Here is a 19,950-nt window from a genome sequence, read left to right as displayed (position 1 = left end):
TTTTTATTTTTATAATCCATATGATAAAATAATATGAAATCCATAATCTTTTTTAAGGGCTGAGCTGGTTATAATTTTTTTGTACAATCAATAATTGCAGCTGTAGCCTAAAGGACAACATAACAAATTAATCTAAAATATATATATATATATTACTGTATTTAATTCAATTATAAATTTGAATTGCATCAAAATCAAACCATAATTACAGAAAATTTTATCATTTAATGTATTCAACCATGTAAAAATTAGTGCAATCTTTTAAATCAGGAACCAATATAATCCAATGTTTATCAAAAACTTTTATAATATGAGACTTACCTTTCAGATAACCCTTTTAATCCCAGCCTAGTTTGCATGTAATGTACAACAAATCCCACGCAATTTCCTGACAAAAAAATTGTAGGTTATGTTTTTTTTTTTTTTACCTCAGCTGTGTAAGCAAGTTTACAAAATATCCCTGAACTACTTTGAAATTAGTATATAAATTATTGACCACAAAACGTTTTATAAATTGAGGTTAATGGTTGGCTCCATGGGGTTAAACCAGCATTAAACAAGTCTCAAAGTATATTGTATATGTTTTGTAAATCGTAAAATGATACACAATTATATTCTTTCGCTGTTTATAGGCTCATTGTAAAATCCGCCTAGCTGCAATCTGAAAAAAATAAACATAATGGTATAATCGATGTTCCATCATTATTGGGAAAAGTAAAAATCAATATTCCGACTCGTAGGTTCAGAAACAATGAAGTACTGTTCATCGATCAGCATAGAACAAACTATGGCCTTAATTCTCCAATGGCCTGTCTTTATCGTATTGTTAACTCAAGACAAGATCTGAACTTTTTTGGTTTAAGTTTACAATGATTTAAACGAGCACTAAATAAATAGTCCAGATCTTGTCTTGATGTCACTTATGTTTGTCAATGCTTCTTTTCTTTTTTTTAAAATGTTTTAAACTATTATTTTATTGTAATATTTAAACCCTATAAAATGTAAACATGGACAATGTCTGTTAATAAATAAATAAATAAAATAAAACATAATTAATGCAGTATTATTTGATTAATTATTTATTTTTCATTTATTAATGCTTTTAAAAATATCTATTAAGAATAATGATCCCACACTGGGATAACCCACGCCACGGGAAACATTAAGCACTTTTTTTAGCACATAGCTTTTTGAGCATTTTTTTATTTAAGTAGTGCCATTTGCATTTTCCGAGCAAATTATGTATGCATACGGTATCCTAAAATTTATTTAAATATTTCATTAATGTCACTACTTCTTACAAACAGTCTGTATTCCAAATCATCATCTCGACCTCATCCGCACCGGGTGGTCCACATAGCAGGGGCGAATCGTCAAAGTAAGCGATTATGCACAGCTTACCATTATATTTGACTTTAAATTATAATCATTTATAGTAACCATGTTTATGGGAAAATATATAAAGTAATTGTTATTTATTATAAATCACCGTTTATATCTTTCTACAAAAAAATATCTATGAAGTGCGCCCAGCGCCAGCGCCCAGTCCATTCTCACTGAACGATAAAACTAACCGATTACCTCAGCTTATTCTTCCATACAAAAAAGTACACTGTATTTTTCGTCTTTAACCCAAGTCGGCTTTTTTAGTACTAAAACAAACTTGCAGATTACAAATATTTTTAGAAGATTCTCTATTTGGAAACTAGTATTTCGAACATTATTTCCGAAGGACTATTTTTCTTTGATGGGATACCGTTGACATATTATGTATCACATAGGACAGGTGGCGTTCGCAGTGGCCGTTTTAGGCATTATTCATTTTAAAAGAAATCGGCCAGTGCTCAAGTCTTGACAGTACTGTCAATGACAGATCATAATGAAAATATCTGTTGAATGTCATTGTGGTATGTGTTAATAAACTTTTGTACTAGTTTAGTATTCTAATAAAATAGTGTTGATAAAAGCTACGTATATCGCGTGGTTAGTAATAATTGTTGTTTGAGTTGATTTTCACAGAACCACAGAAAAAGTAGTAATTTATAATAACATTACTTACATGTTATGTAAGTACTTATATGTAGTACAAATTAATGAACATTTTAAATAGATTACCTATAAAATGAATCACGGCTCGCCACTGCCACATAGTGCTGCATTAATTCGTAGACCAATCACAGGGCATACTGATCATCTGTTGCAAGGTAAGGTGACCAGTTTCAGGCTCTGGGTGCCCGCCCAGGAACAATTAAAAATTGCAGTGTAAAACCACCTTTGGAATCTATATTTCATATTGACCTTCCCAGGAATCAAACCCGAGACCTCAAGTATGGTAAACGAATGCGCCAACCACTACACTAAGAGAAGAACTTATCCCTGCTTGGTTTCCTTGTTCAACATTTTTACCTTAAGAGTAGCAATCAAGTCAAAAACAACCGTCCAGGATTCTGGTTCTATTTCACACGCAGAACTGTATTATTCATCTGCCCGGACACGGAAGAAAATGTCAAAAAAATATTGGGTATTACCATAAGTTGTATACATTTTTCCAAATGGAGAGAACAAGAGGACACAACAAAGAAAATTGCAACAAATTAGTTAATCATGTATTCTTCCTCATCATTTTACAGCAAATTAGTCAATAATTCATAGCATCTTCACCGTATATTGCGCAAATATCGCGAACAGCTTTTGTAGCTTTAAACTCTCGATGTACGGGAATAGAAGGGGTGTCGAAAATGCCCACATTCGTCTACTTGACATTCCATTTTTAAGGCTTGTAATCAAATAAAATAAGTAACGTAAAAGCAAACACAATATCTTGTAGAGCAGAAAATTTTCTTTCGAATTAGGTAAATGACTAAAATGCCTTAACCATTTTATTTAATTTTGGAGCTCATTTTCAAATTTGGATAAAAACGGACACAACTCGTGCTAACACCTTATAAATTAAAACATATATATATATAAAACTAGTGGACCCAACAGACATTGTCCTGCCCAAACGTTGGCTTGCCTGCTATTAGCTGGTTCAGCAAACGATTTTTTAGCGCCACCTACCGGGTCCAATTGTGAATCTAAACCATCCAGGGATCCACTCAAACACACAAAAAATTTCATCAAAATCGATCCACCCGTTAAGGAAGAGTTCAGTGACATACAGAAGAATTGTGTATATAAAGACAGATATATTACCTCAAATTCAATCTTTCGATTTCTTTTACACACGTCATCTTGTGCTCCAAGAACTCTTCATTTTTTTCTTTCAGCTGAATTATCTGCTCAGATACTTTATCTATCTCTTCTGAAATAAAGAAAGAGACATTTGCTTAGCATAACATACCAAAAATATCATAAGAAAGAATACTAATCTCGCACAGTGTTATTAAATGAATTAATCACAGATTTTAAGATTGAATAGCGCAAATAATGTACTGCCTAAGATTAGAGGCGTGCACTCCATAAGTGCCTACTACCTACCCTATTATTATTATTTTATTTTTACAGTCAGTTAAATAAATGTAAACAAAGAGTCATCGTGTAAAATAATCACCTAAAACGGCCGATATATATATTTGGATAATTTATATAGCGCCGTTTTTGTGAAAATCACCTCAAGGGCGCTGCACAATAAATAAATATCACACCTCGTCTTGCAGCTACAGAGCGCATGGACGGTTGGGATTCTTGTTCCTCGTCTCCAATTATGATATACAGGAGCTAGATTACAGCACGTCTTGCAGCTACAAAGCGCATCGACAATAAGAAATCTAGCCCCTATTTACATTTTTTATTTGACAATAAAGTTTATAGATTTAGTGATATTTAAAAAAAAATTAATAAAAAACAAATTTATAAAAATAGAAGTTAGATTACAACAAGTCTTGCAGCTACTAAGCGCATGGACGAGTGAAATTCTGGCAACTTAAAATTATCAATAAATTTACAAAAACAAACATTGAGCATAATAGTAAATTTGTAAAGTGTTCATGCTAAACAGTAAACAATAAAAAACTAAACAGATTAAGCCCTTCAACACTATGGATAACATAACCTTAGAGTATATATACTCTAAGAACATAACAGATAAAAATATCCGAAGGGTAGGTTTCGTAGATTTTGGGTAATCACTGTCGCACAGGTGCAAACACATGTTTGCTAAATTCCTAGAAGATGGTCAGGTCCACGTGTAGTTGCCAGAGGGGGGAAAGAACATTTTAGTCTGTATTATTTCGTTTTATAATGAGCATGAAATTCCCGCTCAGTTTTATTTATTTTTTACATTATTATTAGACAAACGTGTGTATGAGAGTGGTTTGAGGATTGACGTATCATTTTGTATGTACGAGTATATTGGAAAGAATATTTTGAATCTATTGAGTATTTGTCTATTGACAATAACAGGTCGAAAGGCCTGTGAACACCTAGATTTCCATATTCAACTTTTCCCACCGGTTCAAAATGTAAATCCCCTACCTAGTCTCAAAAGTGTTTTGTTAATATAATATTACTTATTATTTTAATCAACCAAAAGTACCGCTAGTTTGTCCCAATTTTTGTAGATGAGGACCATACTCAATCCCCTAGGGAGCTGTTAACATTGACATATTACAACAGAGATGAAGAACATTTTAGAGAAGGAAAAATAGAAGTCTAGGCATCTACAGGGCTTATGACCTGTAATTTGCTGTTTTTTTTTTTTTAAGAAAAGATAAATACTTGAGTTCTTATTATTTACTCAAATATTAAAATTTTTTAGACCATTTTATAAAAGTCGTAAATAATTTGTGCTGGAAAAATGGAAATCGAGTTGTGGTAGAGTGGGATTTGAACCTCGGACCTTTGGCTCGTGAGTCCACAATACTACCACGACCCGGTTTTAGTGGTCACTTTACACACCGTGTAACATTTACAATTCTGCCTAAATTTGAAAATCTATATTCTTTCATCTGTTGATGTTCGTGAAGTTAAAGAGCTGAAACCTTTATTGATGCGGGTGAGATTCACCTGATTGAATTATTTCACCTACATACTAGGCAACGCCTTAAAAAAAATCAGTGAAAATGACAGGTCAAAAGCTCTGTAGATGTCTAAACTTCTATATTCCCTCCTCTGAAATGTTCTTCATCTCTGTTGTAATATGTTAAGAAAAACTATCATTTTATTGAGTAAAAATAGCAATAAGTACCGGCTCTTATTCCCTATACAGCTAATAGGTCGTAAGTCAGATCATGCAATAATTTCCTTCCATATACAATTACTTACGCAGAGTGATAATATTATTATACGACAAAAATGAAATAGCATGTCACTGTCATTTATCGGGTTTCTCTATGTTTTTAAAAATATTATTTTGGGTTGGTCTGTGGTGGAATAATCATTACCTTACTTAGAAATCTCGATTTTTTGTATTCAGCGCAGGCGGACAACTGATCGCGGATTGTGGTCGTAAAGTCCAAGAGTCGTAAGTCGCATAGGTCGTAAGTCAACGAATAGATGTAATGAATTGACTGCGACAAAAAAAACAGCTTATATGGTATTGCGGTATCACTAGCGATTTGTATTATTCTGTCACAGGCTAAAAGTTCTCATGTTTGCTTTGAGAGAATGTGAAAAATGTTTTTTGGCCATGTTTTTTTAAAAATTGCATTTTAATACAAATTGATAGGCATATACATAGCTCTACAAAACCAAATCATTATTGCTTTTAAAAAAAATTCAAAATCAAAATTACATTATATAAATAAAAACAACAAAAAAACATTTTTACTATGGAACAATTATATTTGCAATCAGCATGGAATAAATTATTAGTCACGTATAACAATGCATATAGGTAATTATTTTGACTGCCTAGGTAATGCGGTGCCTCCAAAATGTTTACAGCTGGAAGGGTAAGCACCTTCATCGTCCTACTTCGCCAAAGAGCCTATGGGAACACCTGAAATGCTCCAGCAACACGCTTCTCCAAGCCACTTCAGGGTGGATCTATTCATCCTTGTTGAAGCGATGGCTGCAAATGCTGAGACCGTCATGAGGATAATATGAGAGAAGTTATTTTATTTATTTATTTTAATTTTTTTAATGCAAAAATTCATTCAATTAATATTCTTTTTTTTCTTTCCTTACAAGTTGATTATTTTTATTCATTTTTGTTTTGGATTTTAGTTTGAATTTTTTAGGAAGTTTTTATCTTTAAAAAAATATATTCATATATTGTACATACATATTATGCAAGTTATCTCTACATTGTTATATCAAAATGAAATATGTTTTTGTATTATATGGTAGAATTGGCTCTGTACTATTTAGCCATTTTACTGGAATAAACATTATAAATATTAATTATTATCTGTTTATATTATAATTAAACTCTCAATTTAATGCATTCTTTACACCAAAATAATAACCCACTAACCCATTGCAACACAAAGCCGGCGAATCGCCTGCCATGGTCAATTTGTCACTGACTCACAAAGCCGGTGATTCGCCGGTTTGTCTTTGAAATGATTTTTTTTACATTAAAACTGAATGAGAATAACTTTATTCATAAAAATGACATAAATAAGCATATTTCGGTTACAGATTTCATAATAAAATGTAATTATCACAATTTATTTCACATTAATTATTACAAAATATTAATTTAGTCTTAATGATATTGTAATAAAAAAATGTGTCAAAAGTAAATAGAGTGTTGTATGAACAAATTATGACATCTTTATTAGTGGTGCAATGGGCTACCCTTGACATTATTAGGTGGAAACATAACTTTTAAACCTTTACCTTGAATACAAAATTACATAAAGAACATAAAAGATATGTTTTATAAAAACAGGTTTATAAAGTATGCAAATCTTGCGCTTTAGGTGCCTAGAACTAAAATCTCAAGTTTAGACTGCCTTCGTGTAACAAATGATCAAGATAATATGCTACAGTAGTGCAGCGCTCTATGCACCATAAAGGTAAGATGAATAGGTTATGTATTTTTCTATAATTGACTGTAGATTATGAGAACAATTCGCAAATTTAGAAATAAGCTTAAGTAATATAATTCGCACACATTATTTGAAACGCATAAAATATATTTTTTCGCAAACAAAAAATGAGCAAAATATTTTTTTGTTAGTTATTACTTAAAAGCTTTATGGCAGATTACCCCTTGATAGTTGAGACAATGTAAATAAAATAATAACTTTCTATTTAGACAAAATTGAAAAAACTATCATTGTTTTAACTTCCAAATGTAATGTGTTAAATACTTCTTTTAGTTGATATGATTGAAACACTTATATGCTCTCTCTCTGCTTTTAATCCTCTAATATATATATAGGTTTGAAGCAAATCTTTGCATCTCTTTTGCCACCCCGGTCTATCCTGTGCGGCTCTCTTTAGCTCTTCACATGAGCTTCTTCACTGCAGCTCATATCCTTGCATAAAGGTATTCTCGACAAGGGCGCCCCCTGTAGTTTATAACCTCAGACATCCCCTCTATTGCCTCTACTGCGAACTATGTGTCCAAGCCATCTAGCATGTCTTTTGAAGGTGGTCGACGGGTGCCTTCCACCATTGATTTTACTAAGAACTTCATTATAAATGCGGTCATTCATTAATTCGAAATTCCACAGGACCACATCCCAAAAATCTCTAGTCTCTTTCGGTTAGGCACCATGTCTCACAGCCATATTAAGACACTCCACACATAAGTCTCGCTAGGCAGTTTGCGTAGTCTTGATTACAAATAAATAGATTAGCCATTAAATACAAGTCCTGCCTGGTGTACAATATAACGTTATCAACCCACTCTTCGACTGACTATCTCAGGTGATATTATTCCCAAGGTAGACAAACTCCTTCGCATGGCTTTTTTTATGTCTAAAGATGGGTTTTGGTTTCTTTTAATTCACTTTTCTATAATTATGCTCAATGACAGTCTTGCTTCTCTGGTTATTACTCTTTTCTAAATCCATACTCGTCCTTAGTAAGAATATACTCCTCTTTTAGTTCTATTCTCTTCAAAATAATACTAGTCAGTATTTTGTAGGCATGAGATATTAGGCTGAGAGTTCTGTGTGCTATTCGCATTTCGTCGTGCCGGCTAGTGCAATAATTAGACCTATTTAGATTTTACCTCGGGTATCATTCCCATCTTATATATCATTTAGACCATTTTAAACAGAGCATCTGTGACTCCTTTTCCTGGTGATTTAAAAAGCTCAGACGGTACTTCATCAACTCCTGGTGCTTCTCTATCTTTAACATTTTTTAAACAAATTCTTCCAAAACAAATTCTTCTCTCAAGATTTGGTCATCCAGATCATCAGCATCCACTTCAGTTTCATTTTCTTTCAAATGTTCAAGGATATACTAATAACAAAACAAAAAACAGAGTAATTCATGAAAACAATGTACGTATTTGTCCAAATTACCATTAGTAACTAAAATACGAAGTTGGCATTTTGTAAAAGGTCAAAATAAAAATACATTTAAATCATTAATATAGACATGGCGCTGGCGAAAGTATAAAATTCTGTTATACAACGGTATAAAAAAATTAAGCAAAATTTACCTTGGGCAATACAAATCTCATAACATAAATCTCTTATTTGTGAACGAAGAGTTGAGTTCTCAATCAGAAGTCTGTCCTTCTCTAGATCCGGCCCAGATGCCTAAAAATAATTAGTTAGATTGTATTGTACATTTTTTATACGAATACTTTTGTATACTAATGCAAACATTAAAAGCACTAACAAAGAAGTAAGATTACTGATGGATATTCAAAATGCTGTTGGACAATTTACAAATTACGATAAGAAAACATTGCAACAGAGATGGAAAACATTTTTAAGATGGGGAAAATAAGCATAAGAAGTTACAGGACGTATAATTTGTCATTAGCTGGTTTAAGTTATCATTCACTATGCTTGAACATCCATTTATCCTCAACTATTCCATCTGTTGGCTTTTAATAAGTAAAAGAGCTTGATAACTCCCTAAGGGGGGTCGTATCCAGCCTTGTCTACAAACATTCGGAAATAATCAAAATATTTACTTAGATTTTTTAAATATTTAAAGTTTTTTTTTCTGTTATTATTTTGAAAGCACTATAAATTTTTAATGTTTTTAAAATCCGCATTAGATTTGTTACATCAAAAAATTATGACACCACATGATGACCACGAGATAAAACTATGATGCAACACTTGTGATGATTTATAATTGACTACTAAGATAAAGAAATAATGCACTAATGCATCCTTTGGGTGTATTCAATTTAAAAATTTTAAAACATTTTAGAAAACTCGTAATTTAAATATTTGTATAATCGTATTATCATAAAGTTAGTACTTAACTTCGACATTAACTTTGTGAAAACAGTTTATGAAATGTTAATTTGCAAAATTGGCACGACTCGTTTGTATGATTCGAATTTTTTGGTTAGGTGGTGTGACAGTAAGTTTAGGTCACTGATATTCTCAAACATTATTTAATTTTTTAAATTTGAAAAAAATCAAAGATAATCAAAACGTTTGAACCATGAAGGCCCTGCCCTAACCATAACATAAATTTTACAAATGTCAAAACGGGATGCTAAAATTTTGTAGAAATACCAACGCAGTATACCAACCTAACTAAAAAGAAGAAAAAAAAAAGTTAAATGAAAGCACCACATAGTGACAATTCTTTAAATTTTTGATAAATGAGGACATGTATAATTTATTGCACTTTAAAAAAAAATCTGTAAAACATACTCCCTCTTTAAACACAAGTACCTTGCTCATCGAGCAAGATACTCTAGAGGGTGGTGAATCACCAAAAGTCCCTTTTATTGAAGCCACTTGTAAATTTAGAATGATAAAATTCAGCTTAATAATTTAATTTAAAAAATCATATAAATTACTTTTTTTCATCACACTTGAATTAAAAATATAGAAAATTTAGAATTTACCTCAGCCAGTATTGAAGCATCCCTCAATGCAATGAGTTGTTCCTGAAACAAAAAAAATATATATTCGAATATATTATTATGTTTGGCAAAATTATTGATGAATACGTATTATATTTTTGACCAGATTCCGGATTAGAATTAAAAGGTTTCACGAAAATTTATAAAATGAATATGTTTATTAACATAACGTGTTTTAACAAACAGAATGGCGGATATAAGGCAGTTTATAATGCAATCAGTTAAGCCAGCCAATGGAATATGTTGGGCCCTGTAATATGTACATTCTTTCATATTCCTATCTCAAAAAAATAATAATAAACTGTCTCCTTTGAGATAGTATACGTTTTTATTTACATAATAACATTTTAATAACATAATAAAATTATAATTAACGTTGATTGCGCACAAATTCTGTGGCATTTGGGCAAAGAAGTATATGTTACCAAAATTGAGAAAATGAGTTAAGTCTGCAGTTCCACTCTATATGGTCTACAGAAGGTTGGGAGAAGTGATACAAGCTAAGAAAAATTTATTAATTTCAATAATAAATTGGTTAATGTATAATTCAGATGGGCAAACAAAAGAAGTGTTAGTAGGCCACAGAAAAGATGGGTCGACGACATTGCTTCTATTGCTGGTAAAACGTGGATGATGAAAGCGGGTGATAGGAAGGAATGGAGACGTTTGGAAGAGGCCTTTATCCAGCAGTTGAGAGAATAAGGCTGCAGTAGAAGAAGATAATTCAGATGTACTATTATGTAGATAAAAAATTAAATTTTACTTTTATGAAAATTGCCTCTAAAATGGAAAAAGCAACACAATACAACTTGTACCGCTTAAAATTGTATGTTAAATAATTATATGGCTCCCCTGCACAATCAGCCGATGGCGACAGAGAAATAGCGCAGAATTGCGTATTATGTACATGTGAATGAATGCATATGTACAAGTATATTTACGATACGAGTACACACTGTTACTCCTAAATTTAATGCAGTTCTTAAAAAACACAATTGTAAAGTTCATGTTCCTTCAAAATCCCTATACGTATAGGAATATTATTTTATAATACTTGTAAAAATATAAAAATTGATAATTGATTTTTAAAAATAGTAGGATCTGTCTGATAGTGTCTGCAAAATTATGAATATTCGTTTTATTTTATGAATTTTCAAACTGTTTTTCAAAATCAAAGATTAAATTGTTACCTTGAGTGTATCAAGCTCCAATTGTGAAATCCGCAATTCTTGTTTAAGGACAATCTTTTTAGATTTTAAATATTCTACATCCTTTTGGAATCTTTTTTTTTCTGATGCAATGTTCTCCAGCTGAAATGAAAATGTAATAATTGAAATTAACATTTAAAAGCCGATTGATAAAAAAGTGCAAGACGTGTCACTTTTTAAAATTAGCTCACTGCCCATAAACCAAATTTCACAAAAATTATGACAATTTTGTTTCAACAAGTAAAATAACGGAACCAAAAGTGAAATTTGAGTAAATAGAAGTTGTAGAGTTGTAGAGTTGTATTCGGGGAATCATAAATAACTGAGCTAGAAAAAAGAAATCAAGTGCTTCAGATATCTAATCTGAAATTGCAATACTTACATCAACAGTTAATTACAATTATTTCAGCTTTGAAAATATTGTAGGACAATAAACAATACTGTTTAAAATGGAAGAAAAATACAAAAAAGTCTACAAGTTAAATAATAATTTAATTTATTATGCACTTATTAGCACTAGATAACAAAAAAAAATTAAAAGTTAATAAAGTTAATGAAATATATCACTAAGAACCTCTTGAAGTCTAGAAAAAATCAGCTGACTACAGCAAAATAAATAATATAATATGTATTTAAATTTTAACAAATAGAAACATGTTTTTTTCTTCATTAGTTCACAACAAACCTCATCTGACATAATTTCTAGAAGTGATTCATTTTTCTCATGTTCGCCGCTCAAATTGTGTGCCTTTTTTGAAGATCCTTGTGAATCCGAACTGAAATCAGCAGTGTTATACTAAATAAGTTGCAGAATAAATTTAAACTGAGTATCATATTAGATGATATTGTCACTGTTCAGCAAAAGTCACTAACCTAAAAAACATCATTTTAAGAAATCGCAATTTGAAAGCTAGGAAACCAAGAAAAAATCAGATTTTTGTATTTTGGAAGTTTAATGTACACAACATAATTCATTCGTGCCTTTTTAATAAATTCCATTGGTAACTTTTCCTTCTCATGCATTAAAAAATATCTGGAAGGTTTTTAATGAAACTTTGCTGGTTTATAATCTGGACAATGCAAGCAATAAGAGTTAGTAAAAGGAAGGAAATATTATATGTATACACAGTAAAACCCCTGTTTTACGGTTTTCAAGGAAGCAGCGAAAAAAGGGGTTACAACTAAGGATAACGCTAAAGTGAGGAAATAAAAAACTGCGGAAAAATTGTAAAAACGGTCATAATTGGGGATTATTCATATGTATTTACCTATAATTCAATTAAAAATATTTTGTATTTTTTCAATCAATACCATAACTTTTATTTTTATTGATTTTTTTATTTTATTATTTTATGTGGGTACTTAATCTTAAAAACACGAAAATAAACATTTTAATTAGCATAAAATGCATACAATGATTTTTTCCTTAAATATTGGGATTTTTTTTATATGGTATCACTTTTTTTAGTATGGTAACACAGAATTTCAACTGCCATTTACATCGCGACAAAACTGTTTCACACTTTTATGATAACTGTTTACACAATCTTCTTTCCAAATTATGTGTATAATTTCAAATAATATTTTTATTGCCAAATTTTTTAACTTTCTGCATCGTAATTTATTGATGTAAAGACTTTATTCTTCCTAAACATGTGTCAACTGCATGTGACAATTTAGTAGAATATCACATGTGACAATTTAGTAGAATTACACATTTTTTTATTAACCTTGATTTTATTTACCATTTTGGACAAACGTAGCAGCGTGCGGCTCGGCTCTTTTGACAGATCAAATGAGTTTTGAAAAATTTTCAAACCGGGGTTATAAAAAATGTAACAAATGTTAATTGGGGAATATTTGAATGAGATTGTATGAAAAAAATGGGACTTAAACATTTCGGCGTAAAAAGCAGGAAAACGTAAAATTGAGGAGCGTAAACACGAGGTATTACTATAATCATTATAGTGTTATGGTTAATTTTTTGTTTTTAATGTTTTAATATACATATAATAATATAAAGTCAGGTAAAAAAAATATACTTGAATTTGTGCAACTTTTTTCTAACCAAGTACTTTAGTTATGTTTGCCTCTTAATGAACATAATTTTACGCTTTGAATGGCACATATAACTAAAAATTGCCATTTATAGAGTAAGTGACTTTTGCCTAAACGGCGACGATATTAGGTATAATCTTATGAGATAAAAACAAACCTTTTGCTGTTATCTTTATTACAAGTAAGGTCATCATCTGGATAACTTATTTCACCTTTGGATGATTGTTGAGATTTACTGCAAAAATATATCAATCAAAATCTCCAAACATGATAAATATTTATTCATATTTTATTTTTTTTTGTAGTATAAACAAAGATTAATAATAAAAATAATGTGACCTCACTGAGGTTACCCGTGCTGAGGACACTTGACGATATACTTTTTTTAAAAATATTTTTACATGTGAGAATAAATAAAGAAGACTTCATAGACGGAGATAATTAACAAAATGTTCAGACAGCTTATATTTAATTTTCGTACACCTTTATTATTTATATTTTAAAACGCACAATAAAAGAACAAAAACATAACATAAACTATACATTTGTGGAGCAGTTGATTTAATATTGGTTTGTGCTAGTGAGAAAATCCATTTTACTTCTACCCAGCTCCACTATCCATTTTTTATGACCTTTTTTAACATTTTCTCATTTTAATTTATCAACACAGCACAAACTATGGCTTGCATGCACCAATGTCCCGATTGAGTCGTATTGTAAAGTCGAGACAAGATCTGTTTTTTTTTTGTATAAGTCTTTATAAATTTAAAAAATCACTAAGATAGACCGGATCTTGTCTTGAGGTACTAATTCTTTCTTGAGGTACTAATCGTTTATTTTTTTATATTTTCTCTTTGGAGATGTCTAACTAATGAACTACATTCATAGATGATCAATTTTTATTTTGTTTTCAAATTGTAATGATTGCTAGAATAAACTTACGATTTATGATCTGCGGCAGTTAAGTCTCCTGCCATACCCATGTTAAGTTCTTCTTCTTCGTGTGGTTTATTATTTCCTTCTAAAATTAATAAAATGAATTTTACTTGGCAAATTATGGTATTTAAAACAGTGAATTATTTTACTGAATGTTTTTGGTGAAGCTTTATTGTAATACATTACTTAAATTCGTAAACTTGTAATAACCAGTTTTATTGAGCTAGACCAGTCTAGAAGATGTTCTGAAAGCGGTGAAATTATGACTGGTTATTCTTTTTTGTGGATTTAAGTATAACTCATCTTTTATTTCTATAAGAAATAATTCAATAATAATAATATCCACCCACCCTGGAGTGGATTGGTGTGAAACGGGCCCACAGATGCAATCAATAATTTTTAGAATAATAATTATATGGATATATATTAAATCAACATTATTTATATTTAAAAAAATTATATTAGGTATATTTTTTCTAAATATATAAGCTTTAAAAAAGAAAAATTACTGCTGGATACTGTGCAAATATACTGTGCAAACATTAGTTAAAAATTTTGACCATAAAGTTGATGCTGAAAATAAACAATAAAAAATAATAAACAAGATTATGTTTATATTAGAAAAACATTTTAATTTGAACATATTACAACAGAGATGAAGAACACTTTAGAGAAGGTAATATAGAAGTCTAGGCATCTACAGGGCTTATGACCTGTCATTGGCTGGTTTAAGTGGCCACTTTACACACTGTGTAACATTCACCATTCTGCCCATATTTAAACACCTATATTCCTTCAATTCTTCTGTTGATGTTTGTGAAGTTAAAGAGCTGAATCTTTATTTAAATTTGGACAAACTCAAAATATTGTTGATAAAATCCACCTGGTCCATGAAGAAGTATAGAAATTGAAAAAAAAAAATTTTTTCAGGCGTTGTTTAGTATGCAGGTGAAATAATTCAATTAAATTAATCTCACCCGCATAAATAAAGGTTTCTGCTTTTTAACTTCACAAACATCAAAAGATGAAAGAATTGAAGGAATATGGATGTTTAAATATGGGCAGAATGGTGAATGTTACAGTGCCTTGTTACAATGCCTTGACTTCTACAGGGTGTTTTTTAAACCCTGTCACATCCGAAACCACGATGGTCAGTATAAGCAAGAAGACATATTGGCACATTAAAATAATTTTTTAGAACTAATAAAATTTACAATAATAAAATATTAAAAAAAACAAATGATTGCTTACTTCTGCAAGGAAGAAGTGAGGAGAGGGGAGGATGGAGTTTTATACACTGTCAACCACATGGCCACGCCCCCCTCGCTTCTCCCCTGCAGGAGTAAGCAACCATTTGTTTTTTTTTTTTTATATATTTTTTTTAAAATCTGCATTCTAATTATATTTTAAATATGCTAATATGTCTTCTTGCCCATACTGATCATTGTGGTTTAGGATGTGACAGGGTTTAAAGAACAACATGTATATGACCTTCTCTAAAGAAATTTTCATCTCTGTTGTAATATGTTATTATTAACAGCTCTCCAGGGAGTTGAATCCAGTCCTTATCTACAAAAATTTGAGCAAACTCAAAATATTATAATTTGAATGAAATAAATACAACATAATAAAGCATATAAGAGAACTACAACATAGTTAATAATAATTGAGAAATCAGTTGTTATTTTTTTACTGTAAAATGGAAATTACATAATCTATATTTTTATTTTATTTTTATTTTATTTTATTTCATTGGAAAGCCAACAGACATTTATACATTTATAAGAATCAATTATACCATAAATACATATCATAAAGTCCAATTAGAGGCTTCCACATAATATTGTTATTGTAAATGTTGTCTGTATTACTGTAGTATACGCGGGTAAAAGATGATAAAATAGTAAAAGGGTGATATATGGGTTGGTAAGAGTTTAGTGAATGGTTTATACCGAGTATAATGCCCAGTATTTGTATTTCACTTTAATCATACCTGTATATAAAAAAAGAAAATGTATTTTATTGTAACTAATGAGTCCATAACTAAATAAATAATAAATGTAACTTTAAGAAATAAGAATAAAATAAAATTAGTATCTTACCGTACGGTGGATCGGGAGACGAATGTGATTCTTTAGGACGACATTTATGCAAAATATTTTCTAGTTTAGATGTAACAGCAGCATTATCATCAGTAACTGGTTTGTTCAAAATTTGTTGGATTTCGTTCAGAACGCTGTTTAGTTGACTGTTCACTGAAGTCACCTGTCTTTTATAAGAGTCCCTTTCATGTCGAACCTGCAATGCAATATTCAAGTCTAAATATAAAATCATCACTCGCATCTGATGAAAAATGGGGGGCTGGATTACCACACCAAATGCAATGTCTTTTTTTATATTTGAAGCACTATTGTGGTTATTCATTTTAACAAATATAAAAGAATTTTGTTTTTAAGCACTTATTTTTCTTTCTTTCTACTGACCGGTTTCAAAGCTGTTAAAATGAAATAGAAAGAATTCATTAGTTTATTACACCTTGATAAAGAGGCTTGTGTAGCTTTGAAACCAGTCTACAGAAAAAATAAGTGGTTGATTGCTTTATATTTATTTTATTGCAATGTCTCAATCGTCTGTTAGATCGGGAGTCTCCAAACCACGGCTCGCGAGCCAAATCAGGCCCGCCAGTGCTATCAATCCAGCCTGCAACAGCTAATGACCAGTGTCGTCAATTAAGCCCGCGACAGCTTACGGCTTATTGATGTTGTGATAAGTTGGATAAAAAACAGAATAAAAGTAACTCGGTTCTATTTACTTGCTAGGTAAAGATTAATGAAAAGTATAATACGCAGAAAATGTAACTTAAGCACAGTCACTTAAAAATACTTTAAATGAATGCATCTAACATTTCATATAAATATTATAACATATAAACACAAACTTTTTTTTTTTTCACGCCCATAAGGCTTTTACATACATGGAAGTTATATAAAACATGAGTATATAAACAACATAAATTTTTTTTAATACAATATAAAGCAATAAAAGATAGAACAGTGTTTAGAAGTAAAGTTGGTATAAAAAAGAAGATGAGTATATAAACAACATAAATTTTAAAAATACAATATTTTTTATTTTATTTGGGAAATCAACAGTTCTACATACATATTTTTAGTAAACAAACAGATATAGTGTACTCAGAACTAATAACAGATTTCCACATAGTATACAAAGTTAGTAAAGAAAATATATTACATATCAAATAAATACATACAATTTATGCATATAAAAATGTTATTTTCATGGACTCGATAATCAAAGATTTTTTAAATATTTATTTTAAGAACATTAAGTTACTGTAAATTGGGATAAAGAAAATAAAGAAATTAAAGATAGGATCAGTGTTAAGAAGTAAAGTTGGTATAAAAATAAAAAGATGAGTGTATAAACAACATAAATTTAAAAAAAATACAATATAAAGAAGTAAAATATAGAACTGTTTGGAAGTTTAGTTGGTTGGTGATTATGACATATAAAACACTAATGATATTTATGTAATTGTGATTTTCCACTGACAATAGTTTGTAGTTGTGAACCAATTTTACTTGCACCAATTATTAAAAGATATTTAAGATGCTCATTGGTTAACTTAGATCTGTAAATATTTCTTTGAGTACTTCATTTTGGAAAATGTTTTCTCACACAAGTAAGTAGTACCAAAAACAGAAACAGGCCACAAGCAAATTTATGCAAATTATCGAATTGTGCCAGCGGAAGACTTATAAAATTCCAATTAAGATGTGTTTCGATATTTGTGCTTAATTATATCACTGCACCGTAAATCGATATTTTTTATTTAAAGTTCCGGGGCTAGGGTCTCAATGTCAGTATCAAAAGGATTTTGAAAAATCTTAATTTCATTCGCAATAATATCAAAGTCAGAGAAACGAGCATCAAAATTTATCTTCAAAGCAACTCAAAGCTCCGATTGGAAAATCCACTAGAAACTCAGTCTCAGTAATGTGGCTGAATATTGTACATGTTTTTTAATGTGTGAAGCATTTTTTACGTAATTGTGACTTAAACAATATTATTTTCTGCCAGAACGATTTGATATTAGTGTATAAATTAGGCAGAAGCTGGTTTTCTCATTCCAATCTCAAATTCAGTTTGTTCGTATGTTTTGTCAAATTGACATAGAATACTAACTTCCACAGCCATTCGCTATTTTGGGATTCGGAAAGAAGGCGATGCTTTTCATTTGAAAAAATTCGGTCACTGATCGAAGTTCAAAGAAGCGCTGAAGGACTTCTCCGCAACTTGGCCAGCGTTCAGCAGTATGATATGGCTATTCATTTTCTCCAATCTCTTTAGTAAAGTTGCGAAATTCTCGGTGATTCAGCCGTGGATCTGATGAAATTAACAATTGATATGACTGCTTTTAGAACTTCAGATATATCCAAACATTTCCCGCACAGAGACTGTTGACTTTAAATTTTTATTGAAAGTAATCATCGAGCCAAAAACAATCACTCAAGATGCTGGTCCTATTTCACACATGAAACGGTATTCTTCATCAAACAATTGGAGCGTTCGCCTATCATGCTTAAAGTCCCATGTTCGATTCCTAGCAAGGTGGATATTTGTTGTTTCGGTTGTTTTTGACGCCTGAAGCATATAAGACTGACAGTACCTTCACGTAACAAATAATCGAGATACGCTATATTTGTTGTACCACTTTCCTATGCACGATCGGGTGCGATTTTGGGTATGATGATGTTAACGATGAATAATTTTAAAAAGTGCTGGAACTACCTTACTCCACTTCTGCCTCCACCCGGCTGTACATGCTGTCCACCAACGAACTGTCTTCTCCATTTGACACTCTCTAATGCGAGCATCTTCCAATTCCCGCAACAATGCTGGCTGATGACCAAAATAAAACTTTTTATTTTAATTACAGTCATTTCCAAAAAACAATTGCAACAAAAACTAGGTTATTATCTTTAATGTATTCAAAAACAAAAAACTAATATTTTTAATTATATGCTGTTAATGTTGTTAATGTTGTTATTATTACGATAAATGCTGTTATCAAGTGTTAAACATGACGTTTTAATTTAAGTAAAGAAAGAAAATGTAATTTTTAAAAAGTTATTTCTTTTCCGGAATCAACAAGACAAGTAGTCAATAAAATTTTCAACGGGGCAACTTTCGCATAAAATCAGTGACTTACTCTTGACAGCTCATCCTCTATTTCGGAATGCGTCGTCATTTTATCTTAACACTCGATCAATCCACTCTTTAATTAGTAAATGTTTAAAGAAAATAAATTTGATTAAAAATTATCAACAGAACAACACATCTAAAAACATCTGTCAAAAACATTATATTGAATCCAGAATCCATTGAATCTATGGACAAAACTCAATTTGCTTAAGTCCATTTTTGCCAACCTCATCAAATGAAATCAAAAGCCAGAGACAATATTTTTATTTATTTATTTATTTATTTATTCACACTTATTATCAAAATACAATTCCATATTCACTTTGCCCAGCTAACAAGGGTACATACCCCGTTCCAAGCTAGGCAATTACATTTTAATATATTATAATACTTAACAAATTAATATAGAGCACAGACAAACAAAATATACACTTATTCGGATACACATTTTGATTCATATACATACAGACATACACACATATACACATATACACACATGTATATATAAATATACACATATATACACATGTACATACACACACACGTACATACACC

At 30.6% G+C, this 19,950-nt stretch overlaps 1 protein-coding gene across 3 annotated transcripts; it reads right to left on the bottom strand.

The window, feature by feature from the left end:
• Positions 1 to 412: 412 nt before the first annotated feature.
• Positions 413 to 19,610, bottom strand: LOC148281532 (uncharacterized). Of its 3 annotated transcripts, none has more exons than XM_088226582.1 (11): positions 19,403 to 19,610; positions 18,982 to 19,092; positions 16,272 to 16,467; positions 14,176 to 14,254; positions 13,391 to 13,468; positions 11,861 to 11,951; positions 11,158 to 11,277; positions 9,950 to 9,991; positions 8,570 to 8,669; positions 3,196 to 3,304; positions 413 to 661 (listed from the first exon to the last, which is right to left on the bottom strand). In XM_088226582.1, the coding sequence occupies exons 1-11, from the start codon at positions 19,439 to 19,441 to the stop codon at positions 610 to 612; spliced, it is 1,017 nt and encodes a 338-aa protein (XP_088082708.1). In that variant the 5' UTR covers positions 19,442 to 19,610; the 3' UTR covers positions 413 to 609. The 3 variants fall into 3 exon arrangements, with proteins under 3 accessions (XP_088082708.1, XP_088082709.1, XP_088082710.1); XM_088226583.1 differs by having other exon boundaries at positions 18,987 to 19,092; positions 19,403 to 19,595; XM_088226584.1 differs by lacking the exon at positions 18,982 to 19,092 and having other exon boundaries at positions 19,403 to 19,595.
• Between the last annotated feature and the right edge of the window lie 340 nt (positions 19,611 to 19,950).

Source organism: Micrasema longulum, unplaced genomic scaffold, assembly GCF_059751315.1.
Source record: "Micrasema longulum isolate JH-2025_06_02 unplaced genomic scaffold, ASM5975131v1 h1tg000443l, whole genome shotgun sequence".
Lineage (NCBI taxonomy): Eukaryota > Metazoa > Arthropoda > Insecta > Trichoptera > Brachycentridae > Micrasema > Micrasema longulum.
Note: the sequence above shows the minus strand (reverse complement) of the source record. Positions and strands in the feature narration are given on the sequence as shown.